The 17,144-nt window shown below is 36.6% G+C and overlaps 1 protein-coding gene across 1 annotated transcript in view; it reads left to right on the top strand.

Moving 5' to 3' along the window:
- LOC141498591 (uncharacterized) overlaps positions 1-14,873 on the top strand; it is a 36,180-nt gene extending 21,307 nt beyond the window's left edge. Inside the window, exon 4 of the mRNA XM_074201796.1 lies at positions 14,261-14,873. Coding sequence (XP_074057897.1) covers positions 14,261-14,851 — 591 coding nt within the window. The 3' untranslated portion in view covers positions 14,852-14,873. The remainder of the gene's footprint in view (positions 1-14,260) is intronic.
- Positions 14,874-17,144: the final 2,271 nt, after the last annotated feature.

Below are 17,144 nucleotides of genomic sequence, written 5' to 3'. Positions count from 1 at the left end.
ATTCACCTTCTTAACTTCCTTTTTGTTTATTTTGTGATTAAATTTATATACTTCTGAGAGAGGGAGCTTGAGGATCCCCACTAATATAGTTTTGCCATGTTTCCCTACTGTAACTAATTTAGTATCTCCTCTAAGAATTTGGATGCCATACTGCTTGGAGAATATAAGTTTAATATTAATATCACTTCATTGCCTATGGTACCTTTTAAGAAAATGTAGTTCCCCTTTTTATTGTTTTCACTTGTATCTATTTTTTTTGCTTTGTGTGAAATCAGGATTGCTACTGCTGCTTTTTTTTTTTACTTCAAGTGAAACATAATATATTCTGCTCCAGCCTTTACCCTGTGTGTATTTTTCTGCTTCAAATGTCTTTCTTGTAAACAACAGTTTGTAGGATTCTGATTTTTAACCCATTCTACTATCCACCTCTGTTTTATGGGAGAGTTGCTCCCATTCACAGTGATGATGATAAGCTCTGTATTTCCCTCCATACTATCTTCCCCCATTTGTATTTTTTCCTCTCCTTTCTCTTTTTCCCTTCTGACCAATGTTTTCTTTTTGATTGTTGCCTTTCTCAATATGTCCTCCCTTCAATCATCTCTCTTCCCTTTTCTTCTCACTTTCTTCTTTTACTTTTACTTCAACTTTCTCTTTATTTCCACTTTCCCCCTCCTTTTTATCAGCTCCTCTTTCCTCTTTCATTCCCCTTTCCCCCCTACTTCCCTGAATGGTAGAATACATTTCTAAACCTGATTGGAAATATGAGCTATTCCCTCTTTGAGTCAAATCTGCTCACACCCTCCCTTCTCACCCTCTACCATAATATCTCCTTTGTGTCTCTCCATGTGTTGTTATTTATCCTCTAATGACTCTGTCTTCTTCTCCCGCTATAATCTTTTTTATGTCTTAATTGTAACCACACCCTCTGTCAAATTATACTCCTTTTATCTGACTTGATAGATGTACAATTTTTTAGGGTTAATTGATTGATTGATAATTATGATTGCATCATAATCTCTTCATTCCTATACCATCTGTCCTAGCATGCTCACCTAAACTGTCCCTTTAGAAATATAATTCTCATGAGCCATAAGAATTATCAAATTATAATCAATTTTTTACCCACACTTTCCATCTATCCCAATAGAAATACAGTCCTCAGGTGCTAAAGTATAGTCACATTATAATCATCTTATACCCATACATTCTGTCTAAATATGCTCCTTTTAAAATGTCCTAAGAGAAATATAATTCTCAATATTGACAAGTATTGTCTTTCAGTGTAAGGATGGAGACAGGTTAGTTTTATTGACTGACATCCCCCCTTTTTATCTTTTTTTTCCATATCTCATGAGTCTTATATTTGAAGATCAAATTTTTTGCTCAGTTCTGGTCTTTTTATTAGGTAAGGTTGAAAATCTGCTATTTTGGGGGGGGGGGGGTGATGATCAACCTTGATGGACTTCCTCGAAAAACCATCTTTTCCTGTGAAATAACATGGTGAATTTTGCAGGGAATTCTTGGTTGTAATTCAAGCTCCTTTGCCCTCTGGAACATCATATACAAGGTCTTCAGATCCTTTAATGTTTAAGCTGATATGAACTGTGTAATTCTGACTGTGGGTCCTTGGTATTTAAATGACTTCTTTTTGGTTGCTTGCAATTTTCTCCTTTAGTTTAGAAAATCTGAAATTTGGTTACAATATTCCTTTTTTGTTTTGGGGCCTCTTTCTGGCAGTGATTGGTGGATTCTTTCAAAGACTTTTGCTTTCTTGTTCTAGGATATTATGAGAGTTTTCCATGATGATTTCCTGCATATTTTCCAGTTTCTTTTCTGATCATTGCTTTCAGGTTTACCAATAATTTGTAAACTATCTCTTCAGGATCTATTTTCCAGATTGATCCTTTTCCCCAAGAATTACTTTACGTTTTCTTCTATTTTTTCTGCCTTTTGGTTTGATTTGATAGAATCTCAGTATCTCATAGAGTCATTAGTTTCTATTTGTCTAATTCTGGTTTTTAGAGTTTTATTTTCTTCAGTTAGCTTTTGTCCTTTTCCAGTTGGCTAATTTTAATTTTTGATGAGTTAATTCCTTTTCTAGTTGCTCAATTTTTCTTTTTGATGAGTTTCATTCATTTTCCAGTTGAGAAATTTTACACAAAAGGGTATGTTTTCTTCAGTCAATTTTTCATAATTCTCCTGCATGATTCTCATTTCTTTTATCCATTTTTCTTCTTCCTCTCTTCTTTGGTTATAAAAATCTTGTTAAGTTTCTCTAAGAGATCTTTTTGGATTTGAGTTCAATCCATAATTCCCTTTGAGGCTTCACATGTCAACATTTTGTCACTGCTTTCCTCTTCTGAGATGTTATTCTTATCATTATCACAATAGTAGTGATCTAGGGTTAGAGGTTTGGGGGTTATTTTGCTCATTTTGATAGTTGAATTCTTCTCCTGGGGCACAAGGTATACAGTTCCAAGCTTCTCGGGCTGTGGGTCGGGCATCTGGTTCCTGACTTTCTGCTCTAGACTTTCAGGTACTGGTCATTTGTTCCCTGCATTAGGGTAGCCCAACTTGCCTTGCCTGTTGCACCAATGTTCCTGGGGCTTGAACTTTGTCTTCCAAGCTTGAGTTTAGATCCTCAGTGCTGGCCTACTTTACCACTGTCCTGCTGAGTCAGAATCTGAGCATTATTTTTTAGTTGTTTTTTTTTTTTGCAAGGCAATGGGGTTAAGTGGCTTTCCCAAGGCCACACAGCTAGGTAATAATTAAGTGTCTGAGGTCAGATTTGAAACCAGGTACTCCTGACTCCAGGCCCAATGCTCTATTCACTGTGCCACCTAGCTGCCCCTGTGTAACATTATTTTGAATGAACAATCCACATCAGATTACTTGAAATCTTAGAGCTGCAGAAGGAAGGGTGGAAAGGAAAAAACTTTGCAAAAATTAATGTTGTATACTATATTTACCTATAGTTGAAAAAATTAATTAATTTTTAAAGAGTATATTTTGCTTCTAACCATTGCTGCCCTCCATTCTATCATCCCTACTCCCTCCCCTTTTTATCATAACCTTTTCCTTCTATTTCCCTAATGGATAAGTTACATTTCTATGCACAACAAAATATATATATTTATTCTCCCCTCTTTGAACAAATTCTTATGATAAAGTAACTTTCAAGTATTGCCCACTTCACATTTTCCCCTACACTGGAAAAGCTCTTCCTTGAGCACCTCTTTTATGTGAGAAAACTTTCCCCATTCTACCACTCTCTTCCTTCTTTTACCAGTACATCCTTCTTTTTAACTCCTTCATTTTGGGGGGAGATCATTCCAATGTAATTAACTCAGCTACAAGCCCCCTATTTAAAACTCTTTTTAACTGCTCTAATAATGAAAAAGGTTTTAGACATTATGATATACCATATGATATCCCATCTTCCCCTATAGGAATATAACCAGATTAGTTTTTAATCCCTTATGATTATCCTTTCATGTTTACCTTTTTATGCTTTTCTTAAATATTGTGGTTGAATATCTAATTTTCTATTCAGCTTTGTTTTTTATCAGTAATTTTCTTTAATATCCATTCACTTATACCCACCTCCAAGGACCTGAAGGATTATATTAGGTTTCGATGGGTATTTATTCTTGGTTGGTATTCTAGTTCTTTTCAAACTAGAATATAATATTTCAAGTTCTCTGTTCCTTTAATCTGAAAGCCACTAAATCTTGTTTGTTCCTGACTCTGTCTCCACAATATTTGAATTGTGTTTTTCTGGCTTCTTATAATTTCAACTAGACCTAGAAGCTCTGGAATTTGTCTATAATGTTCCTTTTTTTCATGTTGGAATCTCTCTCTGTAAATGATCAATGGATTCTTTCCATTTCTATTTTATCTTCTGGATCTAAGATATTGGGAGTAACTTTCCTTTATAATTTCTTGAAAGATAATTTCTAGGCTTTTGATGATGACTTTCAGGTAGTGCAAAAAATGCTTAAATTATATCTCTTTAATCTATTTTCCATGCCAATTGCTTTTCCAATAAATATTTCAAATTTTGTTCTATTTTATTCTTTTAACTTTATTTTATTGTGTTCATTCTAAGAATATTGACTTATGGAGTCATTAGTTGCCACTTTCCTTATTCTAATTTTTAAGGAATTATTTTCTTTAGTTAGCTCTTGTTCATCTTTTTTCATTTGATCAATTCTGTTTTTTAAAGTATTATTTTCTTTAGTATTTTTAGCCTTTTTAAAAGCTAAGCTGTTAATTCTCTTTTCATAATTTTCTTGCATCACTCTTATTTCTTTTCTTAATTTTTTCTCTACCACTTTTACCTTTCTTTTTTAAAACTCCAGGAATTCTTGTAAGACTTGAATTGAATTAATATTTTCCTTTGAGACTTTGTTTATACTTGATTTCACATTTTTATCTTCTTCTGAGGTTATATCTTGGGTTTTAATCTGGCATCTATGAACTTGGCTAAGAATATTGTGATAACTTTATTTCAATAGAGTTTCCATTGAAATTCTATTTTATTTTATGCTTTAAAAAAGGTATTCTAAAGAGGTGTCCAGACTTCCCAAGAGTTCCATGACCCCCAGAAGTATAAGAACCCTTGATCTAATGCCTTTGAGAGAAATAATTTTTATTGGGTCTCTTATTTCTTACTTCAAGAGGAATGGGGGTTACTTGATTGAATAAGTACCAATCAACCCTATCCTTACAAATTCTTAACTGCAGTTATAAAAAGGGAAGGAAAACAGGAAAAGAACAAAGTGATTTGGTTATAGTCTGGGAGAAGAAAGGAAGGAGAAAAGCTGGGATAGACAGGAAATGTAAATAACATATACTTAGGGGTAACTAGGTAGCAGAGTTGATAGAGTACTGACCATGGAGTCAGGAGAAACTAAGTTCAAATCCAGCCTCAGGCACTTAATAATTGCTGAGCTGTGTGACCTTGGGCAAGTCACTTAACCTCGTTGCCTACCAAAATCTAAAAATTAAAAAAAAATAACACGTGCTTAATGTAAGTGTTGGTTTTTTCCACCTTTTGCTTGTTTTGTCTTAAAGGCCCAGAATGAGAGAAAATCGAAGAGGAGAAATTTGATAAAGAGGCATAAACAAATATAACAGCAACAATACAGGTAATGAATGTTGTGCATAATAAAATAGAAACAGGAGAATGAATGCACTAGGAAGGCAACGCCTCTAAATTTATTGATTGAAAAGAAGCATTTAGAACAAAGAGTCATTCAGGCTTAAATTAAGAAGTTGCAGCTCCCCTTCATTTTGAAAACATCTTTATTTTGTTTTATTTTTTAAATTTATTTTTATTAAAGATATTATTTGAGTTTTACAATTTTTCCCCCAATCTTGCTTCCCTCCCCCCACCCTTGCCATGGAAAGCACTCTGTCAATCTTTAATTTATTTCCATGTTGTACCTTGATCCAAATTGGGTGTGATGAGAGAGAAATCATATCCTTAAAGAAGAGACCAGAAGTCTAAGAGGTAACAAGGTAACAAGATCAGACAATAAGATATCTGTTTTTTTTCTAAATTAAAGGGAATAGTCCTTGCACTTTGTTCAAATTCCAGAGCTCCTTATCTGGATACAGATGGCACTCTCCTTTGCAGATAGCCCAATATTGTTCCCGATTGTTGCACTGGTGGAATGACCAAGTCCTTCAAGGTTGAACATCACTCCCTGAAATCCCATCCCTTCTGGTTTCTAATAGAACAATAGTGTTCCATGACGTACATATACCACAGTTTGCTAAGTCATTCCCCAATTGAAGGACATTTACTTGATTTCCAATTCTTTGCCACCACAAACAGGGCTGCTATAAATATTTTTGTACAAGTAATGTTTTTACCTTTTTTCATCATCTCTTCAGGGTATAGACCCAGTAGTGGTATTGCTGGGTCAAAGTGAATGCACGTTTTTGTTGCCCTTTGGGCATAGTTCCAAATAGCTCTCCAGAAGGGTTGGATGAGTTCACAGCTCCACCAACAGTGTAGTAGTGTCCCATATTTCCCACAACCCTTCCAACAATGATCATTATCCTTCCTGGTCATTTTGGCCAATCTGAGAGGTGTGAGGTGGTACCTCAGAGAAGTTTTAATTTGCATTTCGCTAATAATTAATGATTTAGAGCATTTTTTCTTATGGCTATGGATTGCTTTGATCTCCTCATCTGTAAATTGCCTTTGCATATCCTTTGACCATTTGTCAATTGGGGATAGGCTTTTTGTTTTTAAAAATATGACTCAGTTCTCTGTATATTTTAGAAATGAGTCCTTTGTCAGAATCATTAGTTGTAAAGATTGTTTCCCAATTTACTACATTTCTTTTGATCTTGGTTATATTGGTTTTATCTGTGCAAAAGATTTTTAATTTAATGTAATCAAAGTCATCGAATTGGTTTTTGGTGATGTTCTCCAACTCTTCCTTAGTCATAAACTGCTCCCCTTTCCATAGATCTGACAGGTAGACTAGTCCTTGATCTTCTAATTTGCTTATAGTACTGTTTTTTATGTCTATGTCCTCTAACCACTTAGATCTTATGTTGGTAAAGGGTGTGAGGTGTTGGTCTAACCTAAGTTTCTTTCATACTAACTTCCAATTATCCCAGCAATTTTTATCCCAATGGCCAGACTCTTTGGGTTTATCAAACAGCAGATTACTATAATCATCCCCTGCTTTTGCACTTAGTCTATTCCACTGGTCCACCACTCTATTTCTTAGCCAATACCAAACAGTTTTGATGACTGATGCTTTATAATATAATTTTAGATCAGGTAGGGCTAAGCCACCTTCTTTTGCACTTTTTTTCATTAAGCTCCTGGAAATTCTTGACTTTTTATTTCTCCATATGAATTTACTTACAATTTTTTTCTAACTCGTTAAAGTAATTTTTTGTAATTTTGATTGGTAGGGCACTAAACAGATAGTTTAGTTTTAGCAGAATTGTCATTTTTATTATATTAGCTCTACCTATCCATGAGCAGCTGATATTTTCCCAGTTATTTAAATCTGATTTAATCTGTGTGAGAAGTGTTTTATAATTGTTTTCAAAAAGATTCTGAGTCTGTCTTGGCAAATAGACTCCCAGATATTTTATATTGTCTTAGGTTACTTTGAATGGGATTTTTCTTTCTAGCTCTTCCTGATGTTTCTTGCTAGACATGCAAAGAAAAGTTGAGGATTTATGAGCGTTTATTTTATAACCTGCAACTTTGCTAAGATTGCTAATTGTTTCCAGTGGTTTTTTGGGATGATTTCTTGGGATTCTCTAGGTAGACCATCATGTCATCTGCAAAGAGTGAGAGTTTTTGTCTCTTCCTTCCCAATTCTAATTCCTTCAGTTTCTTTTTCTTCTCTAATTGCTGATGCTAACATTTCTAATAAAATATTGAATAGTAATGGTGATAATGGGCACCCTTGTTTCACCCCTGATCTTATTGGGAATGCCTCTAGCCTCTCCCCATTGAATATAATGCTGGTTGATGGTTACAAATAGATACTGCTCATTATTTTAAGGAACAGTCCATTGATTCCTACACTCTCTAGTGTTTTTAATAGGAATGGATGTTGTATTTTGTCAAAAGCTTTTTCAGCATCTATTGATATGATCATATGATTTCTGATAGGTTTGTTGTTGATATAACTGAGTATACTAACAGTTTTCCTAATATTGAACCAACCCTGAATTCCTGGAATAAATCCTACTTGATCATAATGTATTATCGTAGTGATGATTTGTTGTAGTCGTTTTGCTAAGATTTTATTTAGGATTTTTGCGTCTATATTCATCAGGGAAATAGGTCTATAATTTTCTTTCTTTGTTTTAACTCTTCCTGGTTTAGGTATCAGCACCATATTGGTTTCATAGAAAGAGTTAGGTAGAGTTCCATCTTTCCCTATTTTTCCAAAGAGTTTATATAGGATTGGAACCAATTGTTCCTTAAATGTTTGGTAGAATTCACTTGTGAATCCATCAGGCCCTGGAGATTTTTTTTAGGAAGTTCAATAATGGCTTGTTGAATTTCTTTTTCTGAGATAGGGTTGTTTAGGTATTTATTCTTATCTTCATTTAACCTGGGCAACTTAAATTTTTATAAATATGCATCCATTTCACTTACATTACCAAATTTATTGTCATAGACTTGGCAAAATAATTTCGAATTATTACTTTAATTTCCTCCTCATTGGTGATGAGTTCACCTTTTTCATTTATAATACTAGCAATTTGGTTTTTTCTTTCTTTTTTTAAATCAAATTGACCAGAGGTTTATCAATTTTATTGGTTTTTTCATAATACCAACTTTTGGGTTTATTTAATAATTCAATAGTTTTTTGCTTTCAATTTTATTAATTTCTCCTTTAATTTTTAGAATTTCTAATTTGGTATTTAATTGAGGATTTTTGATTTGTTCTTCCTTTAATTTTTTTTAGTTGCATGTTCAGTTCATTGATTTCGTCTTTCTCCAATTTATTCATGTAAGCATTTAGAGCTATAATATATGCCCTGAGAGTCACTTTGAATGAATCCCATAGGCTTTGGTATGTTGTTTCATTATTATCATTATCTAAGATAAAATGGTTAATACTTTCTATAATTTGTTTTTTGGTCCACTCATTATTTAAAATGAGGTTATTCAGTCTCCAATTGGTTCTGGGTCTATATCTCCTTGGCCCAGTATTGCATATGACTTTTAGTGCATTGTGATCTGAGAAAGATGTATTCACTATTTCTGCCTTTCTGCAGTTGATCATTAGGTTTTTATGTCCTAGTACATGGTCGATTTTTGTATAAGTTCCATGTACTGCAGAGAAAAAGGTATGTTCCTTTCTATCCCCATTCAGTTTCCTCCATAAGTCTACCATATCTAATTTTTCTAGCAATCTATTTACCTCCTTAACTTCTTTCTTGTTTATTTTATGATTTGATTTATCTAGATCTGATAGCATTAGGTTGAGGTCTCCCACTAGTAGAGTTTTGCTGTCTATATCTTCCTGTAGTTCTTTCAGCTTCCCCTCTAAGAATGTGGGTGCTGTCCCACTGGGTGCATATATATACAGTATTGAAATGACTTTATTGTCTATGGTACCTTTTAGGTGGATAAAGTTTCCTTCCTTATCTCTTTTAATGCTATCTATTTTTGCTGCTGCTTTGTCTGAGATAAGGATTGCTACCCCTACTTTTTTACTTCAACTGAAGCAAAATATATTTTTCTCCAGGCTTTTACCTTTACACTATATGTATCTCTCTGCTTCAAATGAGTTTCTTGCAATCAGAATATTGTAGGATTCTGGTTTTTAAGGCACTCTGCTATTTGCTTACGTTTTAAGGGAGAGTTCATCCCATTCACATTCAAGGTTATGATTACTAATTCTTTATTGCCCTCTGTGCTATCTTCCCTCTGTTTTTATTTTCCCCCTTCCCCCCCCTTTATCCATATTCCCCAGTATTTTGTTTCTGAATACCACTCCCTTCAGTGTGTTCGCCCTCCTATATCACACCCTCTTCTTTCTTTCCCCTTTCCCTTTTTTCCTTCACTTCCTTTTGTTATTTCTCCTTTTCCTCCATTCCCCTTCCCTTTCTCCATCCCCCCTCCCCTTTTCCCTTTTTAATACTTGAAAGGTTAGATGTTTTATAAGTTAACTGAGTATGTGTAGGTTGACTTTAAGCCAAGTCTGATGAGAAGAAGATTCAGGTGTTTCTCCTTTGCTCCTTTCTTCCCCTCTATTGCCATAGGTTTTTGGTACCTCTTAGTGTAATGAGATTTACCCCATTCAATCCCCTCCCTCCTCCAGTCTCTTTCCTGTCCCCCTTTTTAAGGAGGTAGTGTTTTTTTAGATCATTCCAAGTCATAGAAACTTCTGAGTGTCTGTCCCTTCTAGTTCAGTATATTCTATCAAATAGAGTCAAAATTCCTGACAGTTATTAGAGTCTTTCTCCCAAGTGGGGTTAAAGTCATTTACATCCCATTAGATAGCAGTCTCATGGATATGTCATGAATGTCCATCATTTCTGGCTAGGTATATTCTCTCTGTTACAGTTACAATTCTCAAGATTTATGAGAATCTTCCTCCCGCCGCCCCACCATGCTGGGATATAGCCAGTTTCAACTTACTGGATTGCATTTTTTTTCCTTTTACTGGCCCCCCTCTTTTCACCTTTTCATGCGTCTCTTGAACCCCCTGTTTGATGTCCAAATTTTCTGTTTAGCTCTGGTCTTTTCATCAGAAATTTTTGGAATTCTTTCAATTCATTAAATGTCCATCTTTTTCCCTGGAAGAGATGGCTCAACTTAGCAGGAAAGTAGATTCTTGGCTGCATTCCAAGCTCCCTTGCTCTTCGAAATATCTCGTTCCAGGCACTTCGATCCCTTAATGTTGATGCAGCCAGGTCCTGCGTGATCCTTACTGTGGCTCCTTGATATTTAAATTGTTTCTTTCTGGCTGCTTGTAGGATTTTCTCTTTTATCTGATAGTTCTGGAGTTTGGCCATAACATTCCTTGGTGTTTTCATTTTAGGATCTTTTTCTGGTGGGGATCAATGTACACTTTCAATATCTACTTTGCCCTCTGGTTCCATGATATCAGGTCAGTTTTCCATCACTAGATCCTGTAATATTAAGTCCAGGCTTTTTTTCTCTTCAATGTTTTCAGGAAGTCCTATAATTTTCAGGTTGCCCCTTCTCGATCTATTCTCGAGGTCAGTGGTTTTGTTGATAAGGTATTTTACACTTGCTTCTATTTTTTATTTTGTTTTACTTACTCTTGCTGTCTCATGGAGTCATTAGTTTCTGTAGACTCCATTCTTGTTTTTGGGGAGGAGTTTTCTTCATTAACCTTTGCAACTCCGTTTCCAATTGGTCAATTCTACTTTTGAAAGAGCTTTCCATTTGACCAAATGAGGTTTTGAGAGAATTAATTTCTTTTTTGCATTTGCCCATTTGAGGATCTGCGAGAATTATTCTCATTTTGTATTTGTCCAATTCATGCTGTGAGAGATTTATTCTCATTTTGTAATTGTGCAATTGATGATCTGAGAGATTTATTCTCATTTTGTATTGGTCCAATTGATGCTGTGAGAGATTTATTCTCCTTTTGTATTTGTCCAATTCTACTTTCTAAGATTTTGTTTTCTTGTTGCAAGGAATTAATTGTCTCTCCCAAATTTTTAAGCTCCTTCCTTATTTCTTTAGGGATGTCTTTCTGTGCTGGAGACCATATTGTATTCTCCTCAGAGGTTCCAGGTCTCTCTGAGTTAGGGTCTTTCCCTTCCAGGAATTTTTCTATGGATCCACCTTTCCTCTGACCCTTCTTCTTTTCGCTAAGACCTTGGTTGTGGGGGGGGGGGGGGGTTGGTTCACCGGGGCTTGGTATTGCTAAAGGCTTTACTCACTGAGTGCAGTTTCTCTGGCTGGCCAGTAGGAGGTGTTGGTTGCTTTCTCTGGAGTGTCTGTGACCTTGGCTGAGGCCTTCTCTCTTTGCTTGAAGGGAGGGGTTGGAGCTATTGAATCCTTTTGCCTTCAATCAATGGTGGGCTTTACCCTAACCTGAGGTCATTCCTCAGCTGGGCTGGTTCTTCTGCTCACACACCTGGGCCTGAGGCAGAAGTAGTTTGCATTTGTTTGTTTGGGAGGAGGTCTGAGTTGTAATGGGACCACAGGAGCCCAGGATGGTGTACGCAGCTCTCCTGCACCAGAACTCTTCCCCCAGCCCTGTCCCCAAGCTCCAGGCAGACAGCACCAACACCAGTGCCTCTGCTCCCCCGCGGACCCAAGCCCTTGTTGTCCAGCCCCACCACTGATCCAGCAGGTCCGGCTCTCAGGCCCTCAGACTCCCAGTTCCAATTCAGCTGTTAATCTGGCTGATCCAGGGCTGATCCTCCCTCTGAGCCCAGACTCACCCGCCCAAATTCGGCCAAAGCTGCTGCTGGAGACAAATCCTGAGGTAGATGTTCTTTCTCCTGGCTTTTCTTTCTGGGTTTTGTGGGTTGGATTTCTTTTAAGAGGCTTGTTTCATGTGATCGTTGGGGAAGAGATCAGGAGACTTTAGAACTGTGCCTGTCTTCTCTCTGCCATCTTGAAAACATCTTTTTTATAACAATTTTTTTTTAAAACAGGAGTTATCACATATAAGGTCATAGTAAAAAAAAATATGGCTAAGAGAGACTATCTGGGAAACCTCCATTTATTTAAAAGTACACTTAATAATGAATCAATTTCATTATTAATTCTATTATACTTCATGGCATAATAATAAACAACTTGAAAGAAAAGATAATTGAATATAGAAAGATACAGAGAGGAACAAGAGAAATTATTGGGGTTTCCCCTTTCAAACATGGACAAGTACGAAAGAAAATTGAGAAAGGCAAAAATAATGATGATAATTTGTTTGATTATTTCAGTCATGTCTGACTTTTTGTCTTGACAAAGATATTGGGGTTATCTCCATTTTCTTCCCTAGTTAACTTTACCAATAAGAAAATTGAGGCAAAGGTGGTGAAATGTCTTGCCCATTGTTACCAAGTTTGTAAATATCTGAGGTGGGACTTCAACTCAGGAAAATGAGTCTTCCTGATTCTAAGCCCAACAGTCTTTACATTGTGCCACCTAGCTGTCACTATCAAAAATAACAGTTAACATTTATATTTTGCCTGCTATGTACCTGCTATCTACTTTACAATGATCTCATATGAATTAAGGAAATGAAAAGAATATCTGAAAAATTAGATACTGGATAGAAATCTTATGCAATAAATACATTTTCAACATTGTTTTATAGCTCTACAAAATTAATAATATTCTACGAAACAACACTTGAATAAAAACAGAATGGTTAAGCATAACTTTAATATATTTTTATTTCATGCAAAGGCAATTTACAGATGAGGAGATCAAAGCAATCCATAGTCATGAAAAATTGCTCTAAATCATTACTTATTAGGGAAATGCAAATTAAAGCTTCTCTGAGGTACCACCTCATACCTCTCAGACTGGCCAATATGGCCAGAAAAGATAATGATCATTGTTGGAAGGGTTGTGCCAAATCTGGGGCACTATTACATTGTTTGTGGAGCTGTGAAATCATCCAGTCTTTCTGTAGAGAAATTTGGAACTATGAACAAAGTGCAACAAACATGTGCATACCCTTTGTTCTAGCAATACCCCTTCTGGTTCTATACCCTGAAGAGATGATGACAAAGGGTAAAAACATCACTTGTACAAAAATATTCATAGCAGCCCTGTTTTTGGTGGCAAAGAGTTGGAAAACAAGTAAATGTCCTTCAATTAGGGAATGGCTTAGCAAACTGTAGTCTATTTATGTCATGGAACATTATTGTTCTATTAGAAACCAAGAGGGAGGGGAATTCAGGGAAGCCTGGAGGGATTTGCATGAATTGATGCTAAGTGAAATGAGCAGAACCAGAAAAACACTCTACATCCTAACAGCAACATGGGGGAGATGATCAACCTTGATGCACTCACTCATTCTATCAGTTCAAAAATCAGGGACAATTTGGGTCTGTCTGTAATGGAGAATACCATCTGTATCCAGGGAAACAATAGTGGAGTTTGAACAAAGACCAGGGACTATTACCTTTAATTTAGAAAAAAGAACCTGACATTTTATCGTCTGATCTTGCTATCTCTTAGACTTTATGTTTTTTTTTTCCCTTAAGGATATGATTTCTCTCTCATCACATTCAATTTGGATCAATGTATACCATGGAAACAATGTAAAGACTGGCAGATTGCCTTCTGTTGGGGGTGGTTAGAGGGAATAAGATTAGGGGAAAATTGTAAAACTCAAAATAAATAAAATCTTTAAAAAATAAAAATATACTTTTTTATTTCTTTAAATATTTCCTAATCATATTAAAAATTTAACATTCATTTTAAAAATTGATGATTTCTAAATTTTCTTCTTCCTTTTCACTTTTCCCCTATTCCTTAAGACAAGCCAAGCAATATGATATCAATTAAATGCAACCATACCTTTTAAAAATTTTATTTATCTATTTATTTTGAATTTTACAATTTTCCCCCAATCTATCTTCCCTCCCCCACGCCCGACTGAAGGCAGTCTCTTAGTCCTTACATTGTTTCCATGGTATACATTGATCTAAGTTGAATTTTATGAGAAAGAAATGATATCCTTAAGGAAAAAAATAAAGTGTAAGAGATAGCAAAATTACATGATAAGATAACATTGTTTTTTTTTTTAAATTAAAGGTAATAGTCGGGGGGCGCCTCCTGCCGCTGCTGCGGTCCCGTGGGGCGGCCTGGCCCGGGCCTCGGCCTCCGCCGCCGCTGCCTCGGCCATGGGAGCGCGAGAGCTCCGGGGTGGCGCGGCGGGACCAGGCGGCAGGTCACACTGGACCCAAATTTGACATCTATCTGCTTGTGTCTCTCCTGAGGCAAGAAAATGAAAAAGACATTTGTGTGATCCAGATTTCTCCAGAACTGAAATACACGGATTATTTTGTGGTTGTGAGTGGAGCCTCCATGAGACACTTGCAGGCTATGGCCCAGTACGTGGTGAAGATGCCTAAGTTCCTGAAATCCAAAAGTGATGCTTATGTTCGAATTGAAGGGAAGGATGCAGATGATTGGCTGTGTGTGGATTTTGGCATCATGGTAATTCATTTCATGCTTCCCGAGACCCGAGAAACTTATGAATTGGAAAAGTTATGGACTCTGGGCACTTATGATGATCAGTTAGCTGAGATCACTCCAGAATCGCGGCCGGAAGACTTCATCCTCGGGTTTCCCCCAGAAGAGGAGCCTGCGGCATGGTCTATAGTAGAGGCCAAGAAAAAATAAAAGTTAGTGTTACTAAGTCACCAACCTCACAGAGATACTTGCAGAAGAAGGAGGAGGAAGGAAGGAAAGAACACAGGATGCTAAAGTTTTAGAAAGATGAAGGTCTGCCTATGTATTTTCTACCACTTACCTGGCACGCATAGAAATGGCCAGTGATCTTCACAATCACCTCATCATTCTCATCAGGTATCTGATCATGGGGAACAACCACCTCAGCAATGGTCAAATTCTGCAGCTTGTTCACCTGCAAACAAGTTTTAAAATGATTATTGGGGATGTCTTTTTCATATAATAGGAAGTCTAATGATAAGTAATGATCCTCCTGTTCTTAAGAGTTTCACCCAATCCCTCAGCAAGATGTGGAAGTGACTGACTGGAGGTTCTTAAAAGCCAGGGGGGAAATGAACATGAGTCCAATTGGATCCTAAGCTGGGAAAGCTTATCGAGTATGATTTAATTTTGTGTTACCCCAAGAACAACCCAAGTTTCAGTAAGCTCACCACGAGGATGATTGTGGACAATGGATTTTAGACCACATTATTTCTGAAAGACTAACTTGTAAGCCATACAGGGGTCTTCTCATTTTATGTTGAGGGAGAAAACAGCCACATCAATGAAAATCATAGATCTTTAAGACACTGTAAAAACATTATCCCTTCATAAAAGCATTAGGAAAGAGGGGGGGAATAAGGGCAACATCCCCCCTAAACTCAGGTTAGCTAGTATTACCAAGATTCATTTTTTTTTTATCAATTTAAATTTAATGTGTAATTTGAATGGAACTATGTTTAAGTGAACTATGCTTTTTTAATAAGTTTTAACATACTTAGAAGTTCACACCCTTATTAGTTGTACATTGTAGAGGTGCCAAATGAGTGCTTTCAAGGACAACTCTTTTCACACCCCTATGCCTAATAGTATTTTGTACTGAGCAGCGTTGGTCCATGATTGTGAAAGAAAATCGAGAAGCTTGACTTCCCGACTGGCCTTAATGGGCCAACATCCCATCCATCATTGACTAGGAATACATAGGGCTGAGGGGTGAGCCTTTGGCACATGGTCACACCCTGCCCTTGGTCCTGTTTACATGATTAGGCCCAAATAGAGTTCTTTGAAACTTGACTCCCTTTCATAGGATTGCAAAGGTTTTATTTAAACACTTGCCGTTTTCCTCCTTTGCCAATGACTCTTCCCGCAGCGTAAGAGGGCACCTTAATGTGGGCCTCAAGCTTCACCTCTTCTTTGGGGCCAAAGAAGTTCTATTCCTTGAGCTTTCCATAGATCCTTCCTTGAGCCTGGAAATACAAACATCAACCCCACGATCACAAGAGAGCAGATAAATGAACAGTAACCTCTGCTAGAGTAGTAACATACTTATGACTTTGAGAGAGCCCCTCAGTTAAAGAGAGTAGGTGGCCATGCACAGGGAAGGGTAAGACATCTGATTTGATCAAGTAGTGATTGAGATAACCCGGGATATTACTTGCTATTTGGCAGCAAATTAGAGTAATTTGTCATCATCACATAAGGAAAATTATTTTGTCTATATTTCAGGCCCAAAGGTGAAATCCCTCATAGTTCCATGTAACCAAAAATTACTTAAGTGCTTTTTCTTGGTGGTATGCTGTTCTGTCAAAGCTCAGTCACACTGTCCTCTTAGTGCAGAGGTACTCTTCCTAGACAAGTAAGACCCTACGCTGACATGCGTCAGACCAAGCGGAAGTTGTTTTCTGCCCTGGTCAGGACTTTAGAATTCAATCAGATCTCAAATGAAATCAGCGCATGCTGTTGATCCTTTTCCAACAGAGTCAAATACATAAACTATGGGGAATAGTCAGCTCATTTTTCAGAAAGCATGAAGACACCTGGTTCAGGTGAACTTACGCTAGCATTTCCTCCAATCACACTAATTTAAACCAACTGTAAGAAGAGAATAATGAAAATTCCAGTCAACTAGCAACTGATATGCCAAGGCAAAACCATAGAGCCCACATTCCCTCCTGTCAGCAGTCATCACTGATGTCAAATACAAGCACAGCTCTAATTCAACATTAGAGGAGTACGGGAAAGAGAAAGTCTGTTGTTTCAATTTCCTCGATTTTAATATCTATTCTGAAAATTTCTGGACATAGAAGTGATTCAGCTTTAAGATAAGGAAAGATAGTACTTGGGAAGAAAGGCAAACTATGGGACAAAATGTTTCCCTTCTACCAACATAAATAGGAGCCTTTGCACAAATTAAAACAGCTAATTGACATAATTGAGGTAAATGGCAAACTTTAAGAGTTGGTAC

This window comes from Macrotis lagotis, chromosome X (assembly GCF_037893015.1).
Source record: "Macrotis lagotis isolate mMagLag1 chromosome X, bilby.v1.9.chrom.fasta, whole genome shotgun sequence".
Classification (NCBI taxonomy): domain Eukaryota; kingdom Metazoa; phylum Chordata; class Mammalia; order Peramelemorphia; family Peramelidae; genus Macrotis; species Macrotis lagotis.
This window is presented reverse-complemented; position numbering and strand designations above follow the sequence as displayed.